Source organism: Pagrus major, chromosome 15 (assembly GCF_040436345.1).
Source record: "Pagrus major chromosome 15, Pma_NU_1.0".
Classification (NCBI taxonomy): domain Eukaryota; kingdom Metazoa; phylum Chordata; class Actinopteri; order Spariformes; family Sparidae; genus Pagrus; species Pagrus major.
This window is the reverse complement of record NC_133229.1, coordinates 4789909-4814906: the sequence shown is the minus strand read 5'-3', so window position 1 is coordinate 4814906 and position 24998 is coordinate 4789909. Positions and strand designations below refer to the sequence as shown.

Here is a 24998-nt window from a genome sequence, read left to right as displayed (position 1 = left end):
GAGGAGCTACTGTTGGTGCGGACTTTGACCTATTGAACTTTCAGGGTGTTTACATGCATATGTGCAACATGAAAAAGCATAATATGTTTCCTCTGATAGTTATTTTACCATATAATTAATTTTTTATATATTTATGTTTTTATTTATTATTATTATTATTATTGTTATTATTATTATCATTATCCTTATTGTTATTTTATTTTATTTGTTCTATTTAAAATGTTTGTGTGACCTATAAAATGTCTGAGTTAATTTTTGATTGTGTATGAAGGGGCACGTGTATGTATGTATTTATTATATTGTGATTTTTCACTTTCATTCAAACTTTCATGCAAAACAGTGACAGTTTACACAAACACGTTCAGTTTAGTTGAAGTTGCACAATCAACAAAGGACACAAAACAAACTTGTCTGGTTAATTTTAGCACAGACTTAACCAATAATGTTTTTATTGAGCCTCCTTCTATTATTGGTCAGTCATTTGACGGAGGAGCCAGAGCCACTAATTACCGTTTCTCCCCTACAAATGATGGTATTTGCGTTAAGTGCCCTGGTAATTACTAAGGCCTAATCCTAAGTGGACTCTGATTAAATTTAGTCAATGTAGCTTTTTGTAATTGAAATGACACTGGGAGAAATGACTCCTTTTTGTGCCTGCATAAGAGTTGGGGCTGCATAACTCTTGTGTGTGTTAATCATCCAGCTCATTATTAGAGCTTCTCAATACATTTCCTGCAGGCTGTTTTTCAGACTTTTTTAAAGATTTGTCGATAATTGAAGCATTGCAATGATTTTCTCTCTATTTTTATTTTTTTTCCTTCATTTTTTTAGGCTGAGCAGGACAATGGTCACCCCCTCCCAGCCTATGCTGACCTCATTATCGAGATCCTGGATGAAAACAACCAGGCTCCGTATTTCCAGTTTGCTACCTATCAGGGCTACGTGAGCGAGTCCTCCCCAGTGGGTACGACGATCTCAGCCAGTGCCAACCTCACTGCCCCGCTGGGAATCATCGCGCTGGATAATGACATTGAGGAGGTAGAGAGAGAAGAGAAAGCACTTTTGTCAGCCACTGCTCACTGTTGCCTTCACTTTACACATGTTCACCCATGCATGTGTGCATACAAACACAAAGCATGGTGGTGCATGGAGTAAATATTGATTAAAGGTCCACATTCATTCATGTGTTTGTGTTGTGTTCATGCAGAAAGTAACTCATTCATGACTCATTGTCCTGCTGTATTTGTTTCCCTGTTGTAGCTGTCTGCTGGTGATACACCTGTAGGTAAAGGGGCTGCTTTTAGATGCATGACACGCACACACACACACACACACACACACACACACACACACACACACACACATACATACATAGTGTAATTTAGGGATGTCCCGATCGAGTTTTTTGCTCCTAATCGCTCATTCTGGGCCCTTTTTAATAATAAGTATCTTCTGATACCAAGATTAATCCAATATTTATATTTTCCTGCATAATACAGCTGCACTGAACACATTTAACAGCTTAAAGGTGAACTACGTAAAAATTGGCCACCAGAGTCACCGCTAACTGCCGCTAACTGTAACCTGTTCGCTTGTTAGTTCAGTTAGCCTTGCAGCTAGCTGGACTACCAGGGGAGTGTTGGTGTTTACACCGTTAGAACAGGAGCTTTGGACTGCTGGGTCTTCAAGCCTGAGGCTAGCTTGTTAGCATTCTAACTTCAGTAGGTATCTCTTCAACACAGTGGTGAGACGTCTTTGGCATAACATGAAAACTGTTATTTTTTTTGCATTCTGAAGATAATTTTGGTTAATTTGTACATTTTTTAAACTAAAGTTCTTACATGTTGCACCTTTAATGTTGGTCCATATTTATATCAGTAAAGCTGATTCAGTTCAGGGCTTTGACTGCTTAGCAGCTCTGCATTAAACCTGCAGCACAGCTTTACTTGGTTTCATACTATATTTTGAGTGTGTGGAGCTGTTGAGGCAGGAAAATTTGGGCAGAACTTCCATCAAAATGCTTTGTTTGTTTTGTGTGTTTGGAGCCCCTGAAAGTACTCACTCGTGGCGGCACAATGCCAGCGTGGATATCAATAATGGAAACTGGTGTTTATTTGCTCGTGTTAAAAAGTGACTCCAGTGTTTTGAACAAATGGGGCAGTTTTTAACAACAGCCATACCTGGAGCTCAATTAGTTACACTAAATAGAGGGTCAGATTTGTTTGGCTTTATGTTGCTAATACTGATCCATTCATCCATCAGCTTGATCCCTACTCTGCACATTGACTCGGGACATCCTACTGTTAATTCATGCAAAAAGTAAAAACAAAGTGAGAGCTCTCATCACTGCTGGAGACTTCATCAACATGTAATTATTACGCTGTAATAAAATTTAATTGTGAGCAAAATGATGTGTTTTTTGTCATCTCAAAACTTTTGTAAATGGTGACTTAAATACTAAGCAGGTCTCCGGTAATGATGGGTGTGCACGGACTTGTTTTTGCTAATGGGATTGTGTGTTCAGAGTGGTTTGCTGTGATCTCTTTCTTTATTGATGTGTTTTTCTTCTGTCAAAGCTTCTGCAGTTATTCTCTTTGAACACCAGCTCACAAGATAATTTATTTTATGAACTGAATCTTGTGTGTAGTAAGAGGGGTGTTTTTGACATATTTGTTTGATTAATAAATTAAATGGGTGAAAACAGTCAAACATACAGTCAAACCAAAGGACTACTACCTTTAGTGCATGTTTCAGAGTACACCTTCGAGAAGTCTTTAGAGAAGATTAACAAAACAAAGTGAAGTGGAAACAGAGATAACAAAATCAATAAGCCACCCAGTCCTAATGTTTACCAAACTCTCTTAAGAGGACTCATTGATGGACGTGAATCGAAGCAGACTCGCAACAATGGACCACAATGGACTCCAGGTTTATTTGTTAACACAGTGTAACCACAGCAGTGATGACACATCTTTAGTAAATGGCTCTTTTAAAAAAATGTGTCAAGCTTATTAAGCATCCGGACAGCCTGAACAAACCCATGATCTTTAAGAGCTGCTTAATGTGGTTGATATTTTTCCCTAGAAAGGAACAGGGGTAATGATGGGTTTACGCTGTTTTAGCATCAGCCATTTCCTCTCTTCCTTTCTTTATTGACATCGGCTTCTGTTTCCATCTTCAGCACCTTCTCCACTGTTTTCTGAAGACAGATGAGAGACCGCCAGCCGATTACTTTTTCAACTCTTTGGCAGATCAAAATGTACTGTTTGATAGGATTTCTCAGCCCCACAGCTGCGTCCTTGGAAAAACTGATGAAACACTGATGTCGCCATGGTAACATGTTTCTTTTTGTATGTCTTTCTGTTGGAAGACGAAAGACCCCATGGTGAAGATTACCCAGGATGACTACACCACAATCTTTGCCCTGACCCCAACCGGGATAATCCGCTACCTGAGGCTCCTCAAACCTGTGGACCGGGAGAAGAAGATGGCCTATATGTTTACGGTAGGCCTGGGACTCAGTAAAGACAGGAGACAGCAGTAAAGCCATGTGACCTACATCTCCTATTCTGTGTATATTAATAGAAGTCACAGGTTAGCTGTATACCAAGAGGCACTTGCAGATACAAAGCCGACCTGACACTTTTAGAGCAATATGACCTTTATCAGTGGTCAAATAGTAGTGAAGTTAAGCAGTCTGCTCACTTGAATTCACAGATTCACATCCAAATGCAAACTAAAAGCACACCAGACCTCTATAGTGTTAAATGTTCTGTTGAAAAAAGACTTTATTTATACCATATATACAGTGCTTTCTTTTTAAAGTCCCTGCATTTTTCTTCCTGTCTCTGCGGTTAAATGTTTGAGCTTCACTGTGTGGACTGATGTCTGTGCACAGTTTGACACTAGAAGGCGGTTATCACATCAATTGCTGAAAGTGTGATTTTCTTTAAGAGGTGCTCCTATGAGCATGATTTGTGACATCACGAATAGTTTGAAAGCCAATCCTGGTTCAATATTTAGCATAGCCTGAATATTGAACCAGTGCACATACATAAAGAATAGACTTTACAGTGAAGAAGGGGTTGTCTTGTGTCCAGAAATCAAACTGAAATGAAAAATTTGCTTATTCATACTTTTTGTATTTTTGTGTCGGTACTGGCAGTGAAATGCTTACAAACCAGCCCCAACACACACATAAATATAAACCAAAAATATATTTATATATAGGCAATGCCAAATACTTGGACAGTAATCAATCAAATCAAGGGGATAATGAAACGGAAAAAGGCTTCTGCAACCTCTCAAGTCCCCAATGAATTAAAGCAGGAAAACTAAAGGTGTATAGAGATGCTTGGGTATCAAGGGGTTCAGGTAGGATAAACAAAAGTTGAACAAAATATAGAAAACCTACAGCGTCAGGCTAATTGAAAAGCAAGCTTCACACTTGCACAGATGAGCCCGGCCTTGATGCAGGTGGCCTAGTTGAAGTTGGATTGTTGGATTTTGAAATTCGGCCAAAATAAAAAAGGTAGCAAGTGCTACACAATGGGACTGCTATTTTATTTTCTCAGTGAGGGAGAAAATTAGGTGCCATTTTAATGTAGTTATTGTACTTTTCTGCAAAAAAATAATTAATGATAATGTTTCTTGATTTGCTTCTGTTTTTTGTCTGTTTGCTTCCAGCTCTTAAGTCGCGATGCCTTGAGCTCTCTCAGCCACCACAGACTTCTAATACATGCCTTACTAATAAAATCCTCATTCATTCAAACACTCATACTAACTCAAACAACTGTACCAATCCCTGAAAAAAACCTACTGTATTTGATATTGATTTTAAAGGAATAGTTTCAGATTCAGGGAAAATGTTTATTTGCTTTTTTTGCAAAGAGTTAGACAAAAAAATGACACAATGTCTCTCGGTGAAAATGCAGCTACAGCCAGCAGTTGGTTAGCTTAGCTTAGTGTAAAGACAGGACAAAGAAGGAAAGGGCTGACACTAACACAGTCTGTCTACCAGCATCTCTAAATGTTATATCTTGTTTTTTATCTGTTCAAAAAAAGACATGAGAATTTGTTTTCCCTAAATCTGCTCCTTTAATGACACATATAAAGATTATATTCTGTGGGAGCGCTCTAATCTCTTCACATACGAGATGCTTCACTCACTGAACTCCACAGCTACCTTCATGTTCCATTAGGATTCTGAAGTGTGCGTTTTATAATCTCTGTGATGTTTTATTAATCTTCTTACTGTACAGTGTTTTCACGGGTTTATTTAAGTGTCTGTTTTCACTGCTGTTACATAGACGTCAACAGCCCGCTCTGCCAAAGTGACTTGTCTCTGCCCTGCTCAGAGGGATGGCAGTATTATGGGAAATACAGTAGCTCCTTCCATCCAGGGGGATTCTCGTGGATTAGTGTGAGCTCTGTGGGAATGGTTCCCTGGAGAGAGCAGGCGTTTCTGCACAGGGATGATTTGGTTCACTGTAGATTTTAAGGTGTAATGCTGGGTTTGGTTGGGTTTCCTTGGACACCAGCATCAGCAATTTATGAATATATAATATGATATATTTATTGCGTTTGTTGACCCTTGTTTGTGCTGCATGTACAGTTTTGTTTATCTATTTACATATCCAGTATAGTTATCTCCGGTTTGGAGGGATGAGGAGCTCATATGCTGGTTTTGTTTTTTTGGATTAGAGCTAAAAAAGCTTTTAAGCTCAGGCTCCATTCTGACTTTACATTACAGTGGAGGCTGAGAGTGTTCCTCCGCTCTGCAGTGGTGACTGCTCAGTACAGTGTGTTTCAGATTTCCATGGCCCCTTCAGCTCTTCAATAGCAGATGCAAAGTAGAAATTCACTTTCGTCAGAAACATCGTCCTCTCTAAAACATCCTCCACATCACTTATTCCAGCCAAAATAGAAAATGATGTTTATTGCCTGGTAAATGTTTCCCTACTGTATATGAAATAGCTTAAGAGTAGGGCTGTGCATTATATTGTTATAGCATTGACATCGCAATGTTCCCATGCCCAATAGTCTCATCGCAAGTAAGGCAAATTAACTCCGCTCTTTCAGAATCAGCTTTATTAGTCCCACAAACGGGGACATTTGTGCGTCACAGCAGCCAAAGGACAGTTCAATATAACAATAAACAATAATAATAGTAAAAAATAAACAATATAATAAAAACATTAAGAAGAAGAGCTAGAGCAGAAATAGAAATAGAATTGTATATACATAATATGTACGACAGTACGACATATAAACAGTGAAATTCACATTTTAGATGTGATTTTTTGTGTTTTGGTGGCATTTATATTGAACATCAAGATGGCAGCACTTGATTAATATATAATTATATATATTATATTATATATAATAATACTGCCATTCAGTAGTCTCTTTGCCACTCAGTAGTTGTAACCATGGTGACTTACTCCTACTGTGACATTACATGCATAGCCTCAATTGAGCTATTCAAGTTATCTGGTAAAATTACTATATTTTTTATACATATACATTTTATTTATTTTTTTTCATATATATATACATATATATATATATATATATATATATATATATATATACATACATATATACATATCCCAGAAAACCAAAACACTGTAATGTATCACCCCTTTGCTGGTTGGTAGGGATCGTTTCATCCTACTTGAAAATGTCAGTCTCGTCTCTGTACCATTTAGTGCAATGAATTCTGAAGATTGAAAACATCACTGACAATTCCTAGTAGCCTACCCCCAGTACTGTGATTATCACATTTAGAATGCACCATCATCACAGCACAGTGTTTCTCACTTGACTAGCGGTTTGATTCAGGAAAAACAAAAGAAAAACTTGTTACTGGTCAAACAGTGACAGAGAGACCACAGCAAGATGAATGAACCAGGCTCAAGCTACTGCAGTCATGACCTTCTATGCACAGATTTATATTGGTAGTAGTGCATAGAGTGTTGCTTATAAGAGCCCAATATAAGTGTGCCGTGGTCCACAGTTATGAGTTGAATCTTGCAAATCCCTTGCACTCCAGAGAGTCCTACAGACAGGTGAGCAGGACCAGCAACCTGAATTCCATCTAAAATTCATGAAAATTATTAATGAGTGCGTCCAATCTAAGAGACATTGATGCCCCCAAGGTGGACCGACCAAGATTTCCCTGGGGGGGTCGTGAAGAAGTTGAGAACCACTGCTCTCGAGCCAGTGTTTGGTTTGTCCATTCTTGGCTACTGTAGAAACATTACTGACTCCGTCTGTACATATAAAAGGCTCATTTTAAGGTTATGAAAATACATTGGTTCTTAGTTTCAGGTGATTATACACTCATGAAAAATAATTATGAATGTTATAATCCATGTCTGCCAAAAGATCCCCATAAATCCCTGTAAACCCAACACACTGGACCTTTAAATTGATTTTCACTCATCTGTTTTAAATGTTTAACAACCGACCAGGTTTGGTTTATAGTGTTTTAAGTGTATTTGGTGTTATAATTCACTGTTCAATGAACAAAATCCAAGGTAGTCATGGACATTTGTAGATTTTGGCCCTGATAGTTGCATTTCATGAAAGATTGATGTTATTTTTGGCCCAAATAATCATCGTGTCTGCACAGGATGCAATGTAGCAGCATTTTTCAGTCGTCCATCTTGTACACTTGATGGAACCAGTTCACTTCTATTCTGGACTGGCTTGTTCTTTATTCACTCTTTACTTTGTAACTATGACGTGAAGTATCTCTTTAGGCTTTAAGTGAATTTTCTTCCATTTGACGCACGTAAGGTGATTCCTGGCTCTGACTGCTGTCAAAATACTGGTGATTCACACAGCAGTATTATGCTTCAATGCATCATGTATAGATGGAGGACCAAAGCTGCCAGTGACTCCTCACAGCCTGTGTAGATGTGGTGTAAAAAGCATTTGATAGAAAGGAAAGTGTTACAACAAGTTGTCACAAGAGAAGAGGACCCAAACGCAGACAACACACAGGAGGCAGGAAATAAGGGAACCAAAAGTGAGCTTTAATAAAATAAAGCTGAAAATACAAAACACAAGAAATCTATACAAACCAAAAATGAGTCACTAGGACCAAAAACAAAGTAGCAACTAAAAAGCTTAAACAAAGTGCAACAGAAAAGCAAAGTTCAAATCAAATGAGAAACAAGAAACCAAAATCAGTAACATACAAAACGGGAGGCATGAGGAAACACTGGAGGAGACACTGGAAGAAATGCTAGGAGGCAACACAGGGGAAGACAGACCAAGACAGAGTAACATTTAACAACACAGAACACGGAGGAATGACAGCGTAACAGGGAACATCACGGAACGAACTGACAAACACATGAGGGAGAACAAAGACTATATACACAGACACTAACGAGGGGATCAGGAACAGGTGGAGTGAGGACGGAAGAGGAATAGGTGAGGAAACGAGCGGAAAAACACTGGGAGGGAAAAAACACAGGAGGAACTGAAAAGCAAGAAGAGACACATGAGGGCATAATATCAAAAAAAAAACAAAAAACAAGAACACTGACAAGAAAACAAGACACTGAATCATGACAGAAAGTTGCCCATGACAACAGGTTGGTGTACAACCTGTCATTTGTCCAAATCTTACATACAGCATGTTTGATACATGAGTCAATGCAATGATTTCAATTCATGAGCCAGGTATCTTTCTGTTCTTCTTCAACTCCAGGCTGATCTGCAAGACTAGAAAGGACAGCGCTGAGAAATAATCTTAATTGGCTGTATTATCACAGGTTATGAGTGAATGCAATGCTCTGAGTTCTTGCTTAAAAGCTTGTTAACATAATGTTTACCAGATAACATTCAGGTTTTGAAGGCTGTGCTTTTTGCTTCTCTGAAGGTGATGTTATTTCAGGGATTATTACTTAGAGAAATCTTGCCTTTTGTAAATGCATTAAATCAATTTTATAATTACTCTGTTCATCCCGGACTGGAAGGAGTGAGAGAACACAGATCCAATTTAGATAAATATCAGCCTTCAGAGATTGTTGTGTACACGTTTTCAGTTCTTGATGTTCCTGTGTGTGTGAGAGGAGGAGAAAGGTGAGGAGGCAGAAATGACATTGTTTACATCTGTTTTGTGGAGGTTTGTGCGTTTGCGGAGACATGTGTCAGTGCTTTCACATGTGTACAAGTATAGAGTGTCTATACATACAGTTGTGATGACTCAGTAAATCCAAATCTGCTTTTCAACTCTTGGCTCTCAAAAACCGCATGGCATCTCCCTCCTGGGCCTGGCTGGGGAACAAAAACTCTGTTTGATAGGAGAGAAAATAGCTGCTGTCGTGTATGCTATCCTATGTTTCTGTACAACACCTTCACTGCAAATGTTTAGCTGCGACTAAAGGCCCCCTCTTGATGTTAAACGTACAGTGTAACCGGAAAGACTGTCGTTTCCATTTCAGCGCTGAGTGCAAATTTTTAGGGGAAAGCAATTTCCCCCACAGAAACATGTATTTCTCACAGCTGCCACAGTTGTTGTTAAGATCTCTTCTCCCCTACACTTCATTTGTTGCTCCTCTCAGTCCATTTTATTTCTCCCTTTCCAAGTAGTGGAGATCAGAGCTGCCAGGGACAAATAAACATGCAGTGTGCTCAGTTTGCAAACTGTCCTTTAGGCGAGCTTTATACAAGCTCTCTCCTCTCATCGCTGTAAAAGCTTTTCTAACACTAAAGGAATGAAAAATGAGCCTATGGAAAGGCAAAGTGTAAGTGACTTCATTATGGTAGTAGAAACATGTAGAGGTTTGACAAGTTGTCTTGTCAAAGCAAAGTGATCCTGAAAGCATAAGCATGAATGAAAAGAAAATAAACTTTGTGTGATTTATTTCAACAAATGTTCACTCATGTTGAGTTTCCAAAGCTACAACACTTAATTCTCTTACTTGTGTTTACAGATGGTGGCATCAGATGGCGTCCAGCAGAGCAACCCTGTAACTGTCAACATCTTGGTCATTGATGCCAATGACAATACGCCCACATTCGCCGAGGTCTCCTACAGCGTTGAAGTCTTCACAGACATGCAGCCCGGGGAGACTGTACTACAGGTAATCAATCGCAGTCGTCCCATTGCTTTCTCTTTTGCTCTCTTTCCCTGGCACTCTGCTTCACGCCTCCGTCTTTGTCCCCATCACACAGAATCTCTCTCGCATACGCTCAAAGCAAATAACCACAACAATCCGGTGCATTGTGTTGACAGGCAAAGCCCTGGAACAGCTCCCTTCGTCTCATCTGCAGTCATGACAGACTAGTCAGGGAGAATGTTTGTCTCCGTCCTCACTGCACAGGCCGGGGAAACCTTTTCTTTAGTAGATCAGCTGCTATCATGACTGAAATTCATTGTGGTAGACGTCAGTGATGACCATTTATCGATGTTTTCCCTTGCAGAAAAGGGTTTTCAAAAGATGATTTTATATGTTTTTATCATATTTATTGGGAATATTTAAAAATGTTATTCATGCATTATTTTAAAAGGTTTGGTCATATGTAAAGACATGCGCAGGCACATAAACATGCACACATTCTACTGTATCTATTAACATGAGGAGTCCCATCATTTCATTGTCTCTTATTTTGTAGTTTGAGCATGATCTTTTCATCTTTCACTTGATCTGTCCTCTCAGCGCAGCCACTCCAAAAAAAATGTCAGACGCTGAAAAGGTCAGGTTTAATCTGCCTTAAAAACCAGCCGTTTCGCCCTCCTCGAAATGAGGCCAGGGGTCACGGAGTGTCTGGTATGACCGCTTAACCGATTTTTATAAGCCGTTTATGAGAGCCGCAGGCCCCCCGAGGATGCTGCTGCTTATTTGATGCAACAGCTTTTACTCCAGACGTCAGGAGCATGAAAAAGGAGGTCCAGGCTGCCTGGATTAAAGTTTCAAGGCCCTAAAGATAGTAAACCAACTATACCATGAGGGCTCATAATTACAAGCAGCAGGATGCCTTAAATAATTAGCCTGGGGGAAAGGGTGGCTGCTTTATTTAATTTGATAACAGAGTATGCAAGAAATGAAATATTTATATATTTCTGTCTGTTTTTTTTTCTTCTTTCTTCCCCAAAAAACTGTATCCATCAGCGCTCTATTCACAACTTTGAAAACCATCAGTCCCAACGGTCTTGATTATTAGTGTCACCAAACTGCAATCAGTACAAGGGAGCATTATGTCAGAATTTTAGTTCAAACATCCAAAAATAAACTAAAATTATCAACAGAATGTGAAGAAATAATAGTTTTGACATGATGTCCAGCATTGTGCTCCCACCGCCTCAGACCTGAATACCTTCTCCAAAGCATGAATCCCACAATTAAAATGTGGACACAGCTTCAGAGCCAGAGTCCTGTTCATTCCTGTGATGGCTGTTCAGTGGCGCATGAAGCTAAAAAGTGCGACTTCCCAGGTATAAAATAACCCAGATCTTCCGCAAGAGTGTGCGCACCAGAGACTTCGGTGTAATTAAACAGTTTGGCCACTACGAGAGTTGGCTTCAAAGCCTGCCGCTCTTCCTGGGTGTTCCAAGCTCCCAGTCTACAGGTAGGCAGAGTCAGTTAAGGACTGCTAGCTTCACAGCTAACTAAGCTAACTAGCTAATAGCAGCTTGTTTGATTGTTTGGTCAGATTTCGAGCCGCAATGACTAGTCGATTAATTGATTAGTGGATTGGTAGAAAATTTGCATGAATGATTTCAGTCATTTTTCAAGCAAAGCTGTAAAAAAAATAAAAATGCAGGTTAAGCTTCTTTAATATAAGGATTCTCTGCTTTTCTTTTACATTTATGGTGAAGAGTGATGAAGAGTCTTTGGGTTTTGGACTGTTGGCTAGGATGAAAGATGCAGTTTGAAGATGTCATTTTAGATTTTTTTTACATTTTATAGACTAAAAGATTAATCAGTTAATCATGAAATCAATTGGCAGATTAGTGGATTATTGAAATAGTTGTTGGTTACTGCCGTAGTCTGATTGCAGTGTCAAAAGCATGTATACTGTAAGCGAAAAGCAAACGTGTTCCTGTCTATATATATAAAACAAAGGTAATATGTCCAATAGCTGATAATAGGGAATCACAATAAATCTGTTGTAGGTTCAGTCTCAAGCTTTATTAAGAATGTTAACTGCTTGAGTGGTTCAGTAAGCATGATGCTGGCAACTGTACACAATGCCCAGAAAATAATATATTATGTGTTTAATGTGTGTCTGTCTCTTTCTGTCTGTCCTCCCAGTTAACAGCAGCAGATGCTGACGAGGGACTGAATGGTCTGGTGACCTATGAGATACTGGCTGGTGCCCAGGGAGACTTCATCATCAGTAATCGCACTGGACGCATCACCGTGGCGCCTGGTGTCACTTTGACTGTGGGACGATCTTACGCACTGACTGTCAAGGCCTCTGACAATGCCCCGGAGATCCAGAGAAGGTACCGTACAGTAGCCTTGCATGCTAGCTGTTTGAATGGAGGTTTTATTATTTTGATGAGATTGATATGATGTGCTTTTCATTACTGTTATATAAAGAACAGATTTGTTTCTAAGTTGGACATTCAGTTTCATTTTTCATTGTGTCTCTACAGGGTTGAAGGGGGGCTACTTGTGTGATTTTACAAGTCTTATTTAAATCAGTATGCACTCATAATGATTAACAAGTTAGCTGCTGAATGGAACAGAAAGTCTTCTCTGGATTATGAATTATAGAGAACTAACATTTCTGAGCTGCAGAGATTCTGGTACGAGATGTTTCTAAAATTGTCTCCTGTTTATCTTTTCATTAAAAAGAAATTAGCTGATTGTGTTCCCGATGACAGTGTACATGTCAGATCATGTACTTTTACAGCAGTTCGACAAAAGATTTGTCACACAATGAATGCATAAATAATCATAGCAGCCATTCATAACACTATTCTTCATCAGATAAAGATCGCACTTAAGAGAATAGTAACCAAAGTCTGTCTCTTCTGCAATCAAACCTCCACACAAGAGCGCTTCTATGTGGCGTCATACATTGTGAATATTTTTCCCTCCGCTGTGGGCGAGGTACTTCAGCACGGCTCAACAGGTTGTCAAGGAGAAACCGATGCTGTCAGTGGGCTGATGTGTGTCTTTTCACTCTGCCAGGAGCTCCATCACCACAGTGTACATCGAGGTTTTGCCGCCCAACAACCAGAGCCCACCACGCTTCCCTCTCTTCACCTACAGCCTGGAAGTGAGCGAGGCTATGAGGATAGGAGCTATTCTGCTCAATCTGCAGGTGAGTCACTGACCCTCAAATACACAAACTCACACAAAGCACATGGAAATCATATGTAGAATTTAATGAGGCATTAAACTGGTGGCACTTTTAGTAAAGTTTATTGTAGTTTTAGGCAAAATCAACATTTTTTTCCCTTCTCTCTCCAGCATCCTTTTTTGCCCAGCTGTCATAGCTCATAACCTTCAGCTTTAATGGTACTGTATGATCTTCAAGAACCTGCTTTTCCTTCTCTCCCCCCAGGCCACAGACAGAGAAAACGACCCGATCACATACCGCATTGTGAGTGGGGATTCCCAGCAGATCTTCAACCTCTCTGAAACGTGAGTCCAGATATTTTTCATTTTTCAAGTTCAGACAGCCACCATAGGCTATTCCCACCAAGGCCTGCTTGAATGTGAAATATGGATATATGGATGGATGGATGGATGGAAAGGGCTAGTGAATTATTGATCGACAGCATTTTGCGCATAAGTTCCTTCGGCAAGTGTATTTTAAGATTAAAATATGAATAGGAAATTTCGTAGAGAATGTCTTATGTTTGCAGGGGTTTCTTCCAGGTTCTCAGGTTTTCAACGGCATTCAGGTTACTGTAGGTCAACTGGAGACTGTAAATACTTTATTGGTATGAATTTCTTTATACATATGCTCTCTCCCAATTCATTTTAAACAGGAGTGGGTATGATACACGCTAAACTGAAGTCCACCTACTATAACCGGCCCCAGACAACTTATTATAGTTCTGCAGGGACACTCTTTAGAGTTCATTGAGGTTTATGAGCGACAAGATAAAGCTGACTGGTTTATCAAAAGCTTTATTAAATTTATGGACAAACAGTCATAATGTTATGTTAATGTTGAAACACGGTGTCCTTTACATTGCTGTGGTGACCCTGAAGGAGGCCCCTCAAGAAAACTAGGCATCAAGGTGGTGGGCGAGAGTGAGAGGACAAGGGATGTGCAAAAGTAGATGCTGACTTACTGATTGTTGACTGTGGTTGATATTTTTTTTTAGCCAATATTTGAAATGGTGCTGTCTACACTGGTGCTGGCTGTTGGTCTCACCGAAGTCCCAATGAACCAAGTCGAAAAACACACTTATTTACACTCATTGGCTGCCTCAGGCTGTTATTTGTGCCCATGGTACCAATGTTCTAATCAAGTAAATGTTATATGTCTTGCCCAAAATCACTATAGAACACACAACCCCTGATTTGGATAAGAAAATAAAAGCACGTTCCTTGAATACCTGGATGCCAATACATCTTGCAGGATGAGGTCGGGTCAGAAAGAACTGGCCTGGAAAAAGAATGTGGAATTATTGCTTGGTTTGATATCGAACTGCAAAGGGTATGATGCTGTTAGGATGAATGTCTTACTTGGATTCCCTGTTCTCCCCACTTTTTTCAGTTTAGTTTTGTTTGGTTACCTGTATGTTTGTACAGTGTGGGTGTGTGTGTGTATTGTGTGCTTTTTTTTTTCTTCTTTTGTCTCCTTTGCTTGGCAAAAAGTTCAATGAAAATCTGTTTGAAAAAAGAAAATGAAAGTCCCTAAAAAACTTTTTTGTTTGTAGTTTTGGGGAATAACTTTTAATGAGAAGAGAAAGATCTTCAAAACATACTAAATAAACAAACTGACCTTAAAGGACACCCCAGTTCATACTGTTTTACTTTGTTTATATGTGGCGGACCCTGCCACCTTTCTAGCTTCAAACAGTGTTCTGAGGACCTTATTTTCCTCTGAGAACAGCTTATTTATTAAATTATGGAAAATTATAAATATTTCTGTTTACGTCATCATATTGTAAATATTAAAATTCTGACTTTGAATTTCTTCTCCATAACTACATAGTGCCCCTTTAATGAGGAATAAAAGGGTGAAGAATCCTCAGGAGGAGCATCATAGAAGGAATCACTCTTCAAGGAATGCAATAGATGTCACATGTAGAGGGTAGAAAGAAACAACAACGGTGAAATAACATACCGGACAAATACAATTTAAAAACATTCTTTATTAATAGCCATGCTATTTTTTTTAAAGAATGAATTTGGGAAAATAGACTGGTTTTCATGAAAATATGGAACCAAGATCCATTAGTCTTTATTTATTAATGTATTAATTAACTGGTAGCACAAAACTAAATGTCTTAGATCAGAGGGCCATTGTGTTGCGATTGGTTACAGTTTTCAAGACACTTTTCAAGATATTGCTCAGTGGTGTGAGGCAATTGAAAGGACAAGTTCCTTTCAAATATCATCAGAATACCATTCCTATTCTGCTATAAGCTGCTCCATAAGCTGAAATAAAACAATGACAGAAGGGAATTTTTGCCAAGCCAAGGCATTTAGTTCGAGGCTACCAGAGGGTGGTTAGCAGAGGGAATTTGTAACTCTATGCGGAAATGAAAAGGTTTTATTTGGTTGCTGTTATTCTCTCCTTCGCGCCCTTTTCAGCCTCTGCTGTCTTGCGAGAAGACACTATCTAGACACTTCTGGGGATGAAAAGTATCTTACCTTACCTCTCATAATCAACATCAGCATTTGGAAAAACCTACCTCACTCAGCTAGTAGGGAGCAAGGAAAAGGCATAAAATATTAAAGTGGTCGGTGCTTTTTACCATCCCTCAAATAAGCAGGCAAATATGGGGAGAAACGACGTGTAGAGACTGAAAATGTGGGACCCTGCCAGACACGTTTCCCACTAATTGATTAAAGCCTCTTTTGTCTGCATCCTCAGTCTCCCAGCTATGCAAGGGCAAGCTGTATTGCAGCACTCTTAATCTGCTCTATATTGTGAGAATTGTTTGCATGGTCTTGTAGTGGTAACCGCTATCATTTCCGATGTCACTTTTATCTCTTAAACCTTATGTGACAGAACTCTCGCTGAAATGGATACACGCATTATGCTTAAGTAGATTGTCTCTTCGGCAGAAATATTACACTCCCATCACAATCTCTCCGTAACGTTGCAATATAATAACTTCAAGCAGGTGCTGATATAGCACTCGATGAATCAAAGAATGATTAGCCGGTACGCTTGATGAGTGTGCAATTCACACTCTCATTCTTCAACCCTTCAGAACTCCAATATGATTCAGTGAAGAGATTTTTTGCACTGCTGCATGTTCAGATGCACGTATACATATGGGGCTGGTTCAGTCCAGCAATTATGAATAATGAGCTCTCTAGTCTATAACTCCCTATAAATGGGGCAGGTTCCCCCTGAGGGAGGTGGAAATGCTTCAGATTCACTCACCATTAAAGTAGTGAGCAGGATGCAGCTTTAAATCAGTGGCTCGGAGTCTGTCAGCCACCAGGTGCTGCACAGAGAGCAGCATCCAGTAATGACATACTAACTGGAGGAGGCAAGATCACACATACAGTATACATCATAAAGAATCTAGATAAATGTAGTCAACTGAAGCAATAAAGGATGCACTGCATGTGAGCCCAAGCTAGCTGCTGCCTGCTAACAAAGTTGAACAATGTTGCCATTAAATGAATTTTGACCATTTCTTTTTTACACACAGCGTCAGCCTTAGGCCATGTTTATCTAGTACATTTACATAAGCAACATACACACTCACACAGATACCAGCACAGAGCAGAACAGGCTTCTATACAAGCACAACATGATTAAGACATTAATTCTCTTTCTTGCCATGTAAAATATTATTTCACTTTGCTCGCCGGGGCAGGCCACCAAAAAAACAGCACTGTCCCTGGAAAATGGGGATGTCTGTTTACTCTACTATAAAACAACAAAGCTAACGATAGCTGAGCTAGGACTGCAGTATAAAATACATAACAGTTACAGGCATCCAATCTATTACTTTCTATTTTTGGTTGACTTAATGTTTCGTCAAGTGTCCCTCAGCATCATCAGTCCAACATTGGTCAGTAGCCACATTAGCCGAGGAACATGCGAACACCAAGTTCAACTGGCTAAACTACAAAATCAACAGTAACATGGGAGAACTTGCTTCCAAGACAGAAGTCAGGTCACGGACATATCGATCCATCCTTGAGCTTGTAGTACTTACCAGCCCTCATTGAGATAGCACAGTCCATAGTAGAATGCACATGCACATTTCAGTTTTCCAGTTGTCGTGCGGCAGTTAATTAACTGGGTCTTGACTTCCCAGATGGTGGGAGTAGATGAAGACTTTTGTTTTGGTTCTTACAGCCAACCACCGAGCAGTTTGTGTGTTTGGTTGCCACCAGCCATATACTGTTGCACAGCTCCAGGCATCACACAGCTCCAGCCTCAGCCTCCCATCACCTCGTCCATAACGTTTTCACCATTGGAAAGGTAGCTAATCTACAAGTTGAGAGAACAAGTTCTGTTTGTTGGTGTCAGCAGCCCCCTGGCTACCCAGAGGTGGAGGCTAGAAATCCAAGATGAAATAGCCTGTAGCTCTTGGGGCTGACTTTCTCTGTCAATATAACACACACGAGATCTTCAATGCTTCAAATAACTGTATTTACTATCAACACAAATTGGACATCCACATGAAACAAAGCAAATTTTTTGAATTTTTGACTTTATCAGTACATATTATATTTGTCCAAATTCTTCAAAGTAGTATTTAAAGGAGACGTATTACGCTCATTTTCAGGTTTGTCATTTTATTTTGGGTCACAAATAGAATAGGTTTGCATGCTTTAGTGCTCAAAAAATACATCCGCTTTCTTATTATGTCCAGTGCTGCAGCATCGTATCCCCCCTCTGTCTGAAATGCTCTGTTTTAACTCATGTCTCTTTAAGCCCCCCCATACCTAGTCTCCTCTGATTGGTCATCTTAGACAAGCCTGAGCCAGCACTGCTGACAAAAACCGAGCAGCTGTGCTAAATCAATTCTTGTCCAAACTTGCCGTTAGATAAATTATGTAAATGTTTAAAAACTACATTGTTCACCAGAGAGCACTGACCAGTTTATTTTTATACTTAAAAATAAGTTTCTTGGTCACTGTTCTTTAAAACATAAATACATCTAAGCAGTTTTGTATCAGGATTGTTGTTTTTGTTTATATTTCTGATTTAAAAAAATACTATATGTCATCTTTCAATTTTTACGCTTCAAAATATAGATTTCAGTATCGTCCTCCAAAATCCAGCATCAGTAAGGCTATGATCCACAAATCTCGCTCCTATTCTAACTGTTATTCACTTTTGTTGCTGTCAGTATCCCCTTTTGAAGCCAAACTTTTCTTTGTAGCATCTCAAAGTCTAAAAAACCTAACCTGGAGGTCGTGCCAACTGTGATACTTGAGCTTTTATCAGTGCCTACTCATGGCCTTATGTTCCCGTTGGCCACGATGTCTCATTCCAAGTTGAAATTGAGCTGAAATTGAAAAAGAATTTTGGAGAAGATACACTTTTTATTGCCCTGGGAAACTAAACACTGCAGAGTCAGTTCAAAATGAAGACAAGTATCTTAAATTACACAAGCACAAATTTATGCCACCGATTTGTCTTTATCTTATTTTAAGTGAGAGTTATCCTATCAAAGATATTGTTTCTGAGGTCAAATATTCACCTCAAGCTAACGTCCTGTACATTGAGTCAAGTTTTCTATATAGAGATATAGAGACACGATCTGAACAGAATGAAAGACCAACAGACTGTTTGACTTTGGATGGATTGCCTCTAACCTGCGTCATTGTTGCTCTGTAATACACTGTTAGCAACATCTTGTCTGTCTGACAACATCTTTCCATTTGTGGTGGCTGGGGATGGGAGGCAGGACGCTATCACACATAATCAGTGAACCTTTCAGACCCAGCTGCTCAAGTGTAGTTCAACACTCCAGCTGTAGTAAGGAATAAACTCCGTGGGTGGGCAGAGTGTCTTTAATCATTCTAATCTTTTGTCATCATCGCCATCAAGATCATCATCATTAACACTGCAATTATGACAGTCATCACTGTATATCTTCATTATCACATTCGCATCGAAGCTTCCTGCACCTTTAGCTTCATTGAGCACAGAAGGCTATTTGCTACTCTCATGCATATGTATAAATAAACATGAGCGCACAGCAGTCAGTGAAGGATGGTGCTGCATTTCGATGGTGTTTTTAGAAAGCCGTGTTTGCCCTCTTGAACCACAGATCATCAGGTGTTTGGGATTTAAACGAGTTCACTGTAACTTGGGGCAAGTGATCAGAGAAATAGACAATGTTAATCGAGGTTTCGGTAATAAACCCTGTCAGACTTTAAGATGAGGCTCTAGGTTCTGCTTGGACTGTTTGGCCAAAAGAGCTTTAAATTAGAAATGTGAAGGAGCAAGGGGACAGCAGGGAATTGTGACGGGCATTAATCTAACAGTGCGTTAAGATGCATTCATCTTTCCTTCCATTTGCGGTTCCGGCAGAGCCTCTCCTGAGTGTGACGCTGAAATTGTTTTGTGCATGCTGCGTGCGTGTGTGTGTGTTTGTTCTTGTGTCTTTCCACTTGCACTCACGTGTCTTATGAGCCTGTGTGTGCAAACAAAGATAATTCAGTGCTCTGCTTGGGAATGCATCCACACTTTGTGTTCGGAATGCCAGAGTGCCAAATTATACCTTGTGAACGAGCAGGAGGGCCGCTGTGTCTGCTGCAGTCATTGGAAAGAAAACATGAATCTTTCTGTCTGTAGTCCATGTGCTTTGGGAGCAAGAGGCGGGCTAGAGAGAGAGAAAGACAGAGTGGGAGCATTTAGATAACCACCTGCTCCTCTCCCCAAACTCATCCTCTTCTATCATCGACCATGTTTTATAAATCTGTCTAATCTTGAAGTAAATAAACTCTGAAGTGCAGCCTTCTTCATCACCCTCTACTGCATCAGCCATTGTTTTCATAACTGAATAAGCTGAACAAACAAACTGGCCTTAAAGGACAATATCATTTGAAACTATTTTACTTTGTTTATATTGGCGGACCCTGCCACCTTTCTGGCTACAAACAGTGTTCCTGGGACCTTATTTTATGATTACCTCAGATTGAATTTCTTGTCCAAAAATGCATAGTTCCCCTTTAATGTCTCTACTTGTTCATGTGTAATAGTAATATGTCTTCCCTGACCCCTCTCTCTGCAGGATTGGCCTTCTGCTGCTGGGAAAGCCTCTGGACAGAGAGACCACCGACCAGTACCGTCTGATCGTCACAGCGTCTGACGGCAACCCTGGAGGGGTGAGGCACAGCCCTCTTTTTTTTAAACTGTTGGCTTGATTCCTCTGGGTTGACGACCCTTTAACATTTTAAACACATTAAGCTTAAATAAGGTCTTCTCATACAAGCTTATTAGCCCGTATTAGCTCGAAAAATTTGGCTCACTGAACCCAAGTGCTTCATTAGCCTGGAAAATCTAATAGTGCTTTTGAACTCACAGTTGAGTAATACCCTGTGGTTTTTGTCACACATTCATAAAATCTGTTGTAGCTCTAGGAGTCAGCAGCACCGCTTCATTGTGCCAAACCGATGTGACGGCAGAATATTAAGGGCTGGCTGCTCCAATAAGTCTAAATACTGGATGTGGAAATTATAACTATGACTTTGGGTTGTTTGGTATGATATTTTCACTGATTGATTAAAGCCATTGAAAAATGAACTGCTTAAAGCCCACTGAGATAATGTGATTGTGATTTTGGGCTATATAAATAAAACTGATTTTAATTGATTTGAACTGCTGTGAATACAATTCTGCAAAAGTTAGAGATATTTTTGATATGTTCATCAGCACTGATGTTCAGTTCTTTCAGTCTGTCAGTCTGTTGCTGAATACGATATGGTCCAGCATGACTCAGTGCTGCTTCAGACAAACTTTTGTTTGTTGCTTCACCTGAAGCTACTTCGAGCTATCAAAGCAGTTTTGCTCTTCAGACATTGAACAGTTTAGAACCTAATATTGCATCCAACATAATTTATATATCATGCTGAGTTTGTTTTAAGATTAGGTTACGGTTCTTTAGGCAAAGTGGACAGGCAGCATTAACTGAAATGGATCTAAAGTAAGAGCAAGAGCCAATTCAATAAATGTAAATGCATATATCTGCAAACTAGTAGAATGATGCACTAGGGCTGTGTCTTGCAATTGAGTTGTCTTTAAAGTGTACTGCAGACATTTAAAGCTAGGATTTGTAAGTTATTCTGGAAGCATTTTTCGTTACAGTTGTAAAAAATCTATTAACATCCCAACATCAATGAATAAAAACGAATGCTATTAGCAAGCTAATCACCAAGAATGGAAGAGAAATTTCAGTCAGAATTTCCCAATACTAACTCAGTAGCACTAAGCACACCGCCCCTTAGCAAAAGAACAAGCGAGCGACTGCAGTAGCAACAGACTGTCATTCGCACACTCCCTGATTTAAAAAAAAAAAGAGAACAGAGCAGCTGCAGCAGCAACAGACTCCTTCAGAGGCTAACCTTAGCACAAAGCACGCTGTACCCAATTTTTTAAAAAAATGGAGTAGCTGTAGCAGCAACAAGGTCCCTTCAGTGGCTAACTGAAGCATTAAGCACAAAGCCCCTAAGCCAGAGAACAGAGCTGCAGCAACTCTAACACACTCCTTTCGTGGCTAACGTTAGCACAAAGAAAAAAACAGCCCTTGAGCGACCAACCCAGTTAGCACTAAAGCATACACATACGGCAGTAAGGAGTAACCGTCGGCAAGTGATGGCTGTTTTGCTTGTGTTTATTTGACTGTGGCACAGACGACAGGGTTGTTTATTTGTGTTTTTATTGGATAAAAACAGCTAAAATAGCTTGTTGAACTTAGCGACCTAGCCGCCAATACATCGCCCTGCTGGCCAGCTAGAGCTAGGTGTAGTCAGGAATTTTCAGTTGGATACTTTCAAAGTTTAGCTTCTTTTTCCTGGTTAAGAATTTTGAAACAATCGGTCAAAATCAAAGCAGCAGAGGCCGAGACATCCAGCCTTTCAGTTCCTAATATGGGTCAAGCTAAAAAAAATGTATCCTACATTTCCCATCATGCAGCTGATAGCATCTTTGATAAGACCCCTCCTATCTAGTGACGCCTGCCTCCTTCAGACTCCACATATTCAGATTGTAGACTTGACAAACCTCCTTACAGAAGAGTTACAGAAGAGTTTATATAATTCTTTTCAGCGTTGCAGTCCTGACCTGTAAACAGATTTGTAATTATAAAAATCGCTGGAGAACACCTTCAGAAAAAGAAGGATGTTGTGTATTTTTAGTCTTTAGGTTCACCAAGCTGTCTCTTTAACTTGACCTAGAGAAGCAGCACACACTATAACTAATAGTGAATGCTGGCTGTTCCGTCTCACACCGAGAGCTGATAATCATATAAACTGTCTTAATTTAATTAGACTTCACCTCAGCTGGCTCACTTTTTTGCAGCTGTCTCTATCCCAGACAGAGGTGAAATGTGCTTTCCTCTGTAAGATGCTGTGTGTGATAGGTAATGAACATTAGCTGATGAGCTGTCACAGGAGTGATGTTGATTGCCCCCCTCTCACCTGTGCATGCATACACACTCAGATCTACAGCTCCCTTTCATCTGTTGGCAGCCTGCATGTGTTGGTCAAGTGGAGCTGTGTAAGAGGCGTATGTCACTGCCGTCCTGTCCCAGTATTTGTGAGTGTGCCAGACCTGTAGGAGAGCAAATGTGGAACAGAGTGTAACAGTTTGAGTGGGGGGGTCAGAGGAGATGAACAGGGTCAGAGAGGAAAGAGCAAATAAATATAGGAAGTGTACGATGGAGCTTTACCTCACAGAATGAGGTAACCACAAGCTGCTGCTCTTTGTCCTAACATTGATTGTCAGATCGTCCTGACGCCCTTTACCTGTGTATAGTGTGTGTGTGTCTGTGTGCGAAAAAGTCTTGAACACAGAGTAAATTACCAGCTGACTGTGAGCTTAATGTCACAGCTCGGACGAAATGCTGTCACAATAGTGAGGAAGTCGAATCAGAGAGAGAGGTGTAAAGGGCTGAGGAGGGTGGAGGTGAGAAACTCATTGAGCGAGACTGCGAGGAAGGCTTGAGACAGGGAAAATGAGCACAGGGGGAGGAGAGCGCAAAGGAGAAAGCGTCGGAGAAAAGGAGGGGAACGCCAGGGATTCAGATGTGTAATTAGCACAGAACTTCGGTAACCATGGGAAACTGACACAAGAAGTAAGCCATATTCCCCCCGGGGCTACTTCTCTTTGAGTATAGTCAAAACTGCCCACCCACACAAACTTTCTTCCATAATACTTGTTGAATTTGAACTCTTACATCTAGTAGAGCACGAAAACAAATTGTGCTAATCCTTGTGACCAATTCAAAATTTGTATTCTCAGCAGTGCGAGCTGTAATCACACAGCCAAGCAGACTCCAATTCCCTAAAAACTCACCCAGGGATGCTGGATAAAGCTGTTCTTCTTGCCCTCAGAGGTGGGAGGACATGACTCCTAACAGCCTGATTATATCATATCTTCAGTATGGCCTGTGGTCAGGGCTGTCACTTGAAAGGCAAACCCCCATCAGCCATCTCTGGATTTTTCAGACAGTGAGGACAGAAGGCGAGACATCACACAGCTCCATCCATTTCATGATAAATAAATAATAGCAGCTCATTAATCACACTCATGGCCATAGAGGTGGGATTTCTTGGCTTTGATAAGAACACCCATGCAAGGATGGAGACGCTAATTAGCTTCAGGTCTTCTGTGAAATGAAAAATAAGTAGATCCCAATGACTGCGCTTAAGATGAACTGTGTCCTCTTCGTTTTAGTCACAAAAGAGCAAATAAGGCATGTAGTGTGACGGCTTTCATCATGTCAATCCGTTCATGAAGGGACTGATTATGTACGTCTCAGAAGCTTGAACAAAGGAAACAACAATGGCGAAGCAATTCCCAACAGACTGTGAGATGAAGGTGACACTAACTAGGCCATTTCCTTCGTGGCATGTGCTGCCGAATGTCTCATCTGCCAGGGCAACTTCAAACAGTTGTCTACTGGGAAGTGTTTTTTTCTTGCAGGGGCCAACTCCTCCCACAAACCGCCCATCCTTCCTCCCCCAAAGGAGACCATTTACACCAAAGTTTGCATACAGCTTTGTCTCAGCCCACTGAGAGATCATAGATTGTGCGTATTCAGCCATTTTTCTGTGGTGATTTATAGGAGTGCTGTAGCTGTGTGTACTGTGTCATTGTTTGAAGGTTAACGGCAGTGGTACCCAACGGCCCCGCAAATGAGTGAACGCCTCAAATGATCTATGGGAATTTGCTTTGCCCAAAGAGCCTTTAGATCAAATAGACCCACAAAAAAACAAATACTATATATATATATATATATATATATATATATATATATATATATATATATATATATATATATATATATATATATATATATATATATATATATATATATATATATATATATATATAAACATATATGTGATGGATCTGATTTCATGCTCTCATGAGCCAAATACTGAGCCGCCCAATCTAATCTCTTGAACAGTTTGCTTTTTATAACTACCTTAAATATATCTGTTACAACAAAAGTTCAAGAGGGTCAATACAATACCATGAATTTGTGTATTCTAGTGCTAGTTGGCATTCAAATTCCACTCATTATCACTGATAGTATGTAATTGCTTGTGGGCGTATTCCTACTCACATTTGATTAACTGTATCATTCATTTTCCTGGGGTTGTGGCAGCATTCATGTTGTCAGTAATCATTTT

General features: G+C 39.9%; 1 protein-coding gene across 1 annotated transcript in view; it reads left to right on the top strand.

Annotated features, from left to right (window-relative positions):
• Positions 1-24998, top strand: part of LOC141009331 (protocadherin-15-like) — a 195457-nt gene that overhangs the window by 85735 nt on the left and 84724 nt on the right. The window contains exons 12-18 of the mRNA XM_073481880.1: positions 832-1038; positions 3371-3505; positions 9954-10103; positions 12276-12469; positions 13164-13296; positions 13540-13619; positions 20375-20468. Coding sequence (XP_073337981.1) covers positions 832-1038; positions 3371-3505; positions 9954-10103; positions 12276-12469; positions 13164-13296; positions 13540-13619; positions 20375-20468 — 993 coding nt within the window. The remainder of the gene's footprint in view (positions 1-831; positions 1039-3370; positions 3506-9953; positions 10104-12275; positions 12470-13163; positions 13297-13539; positions 13620-20374; positions 20469-24998) is intronic.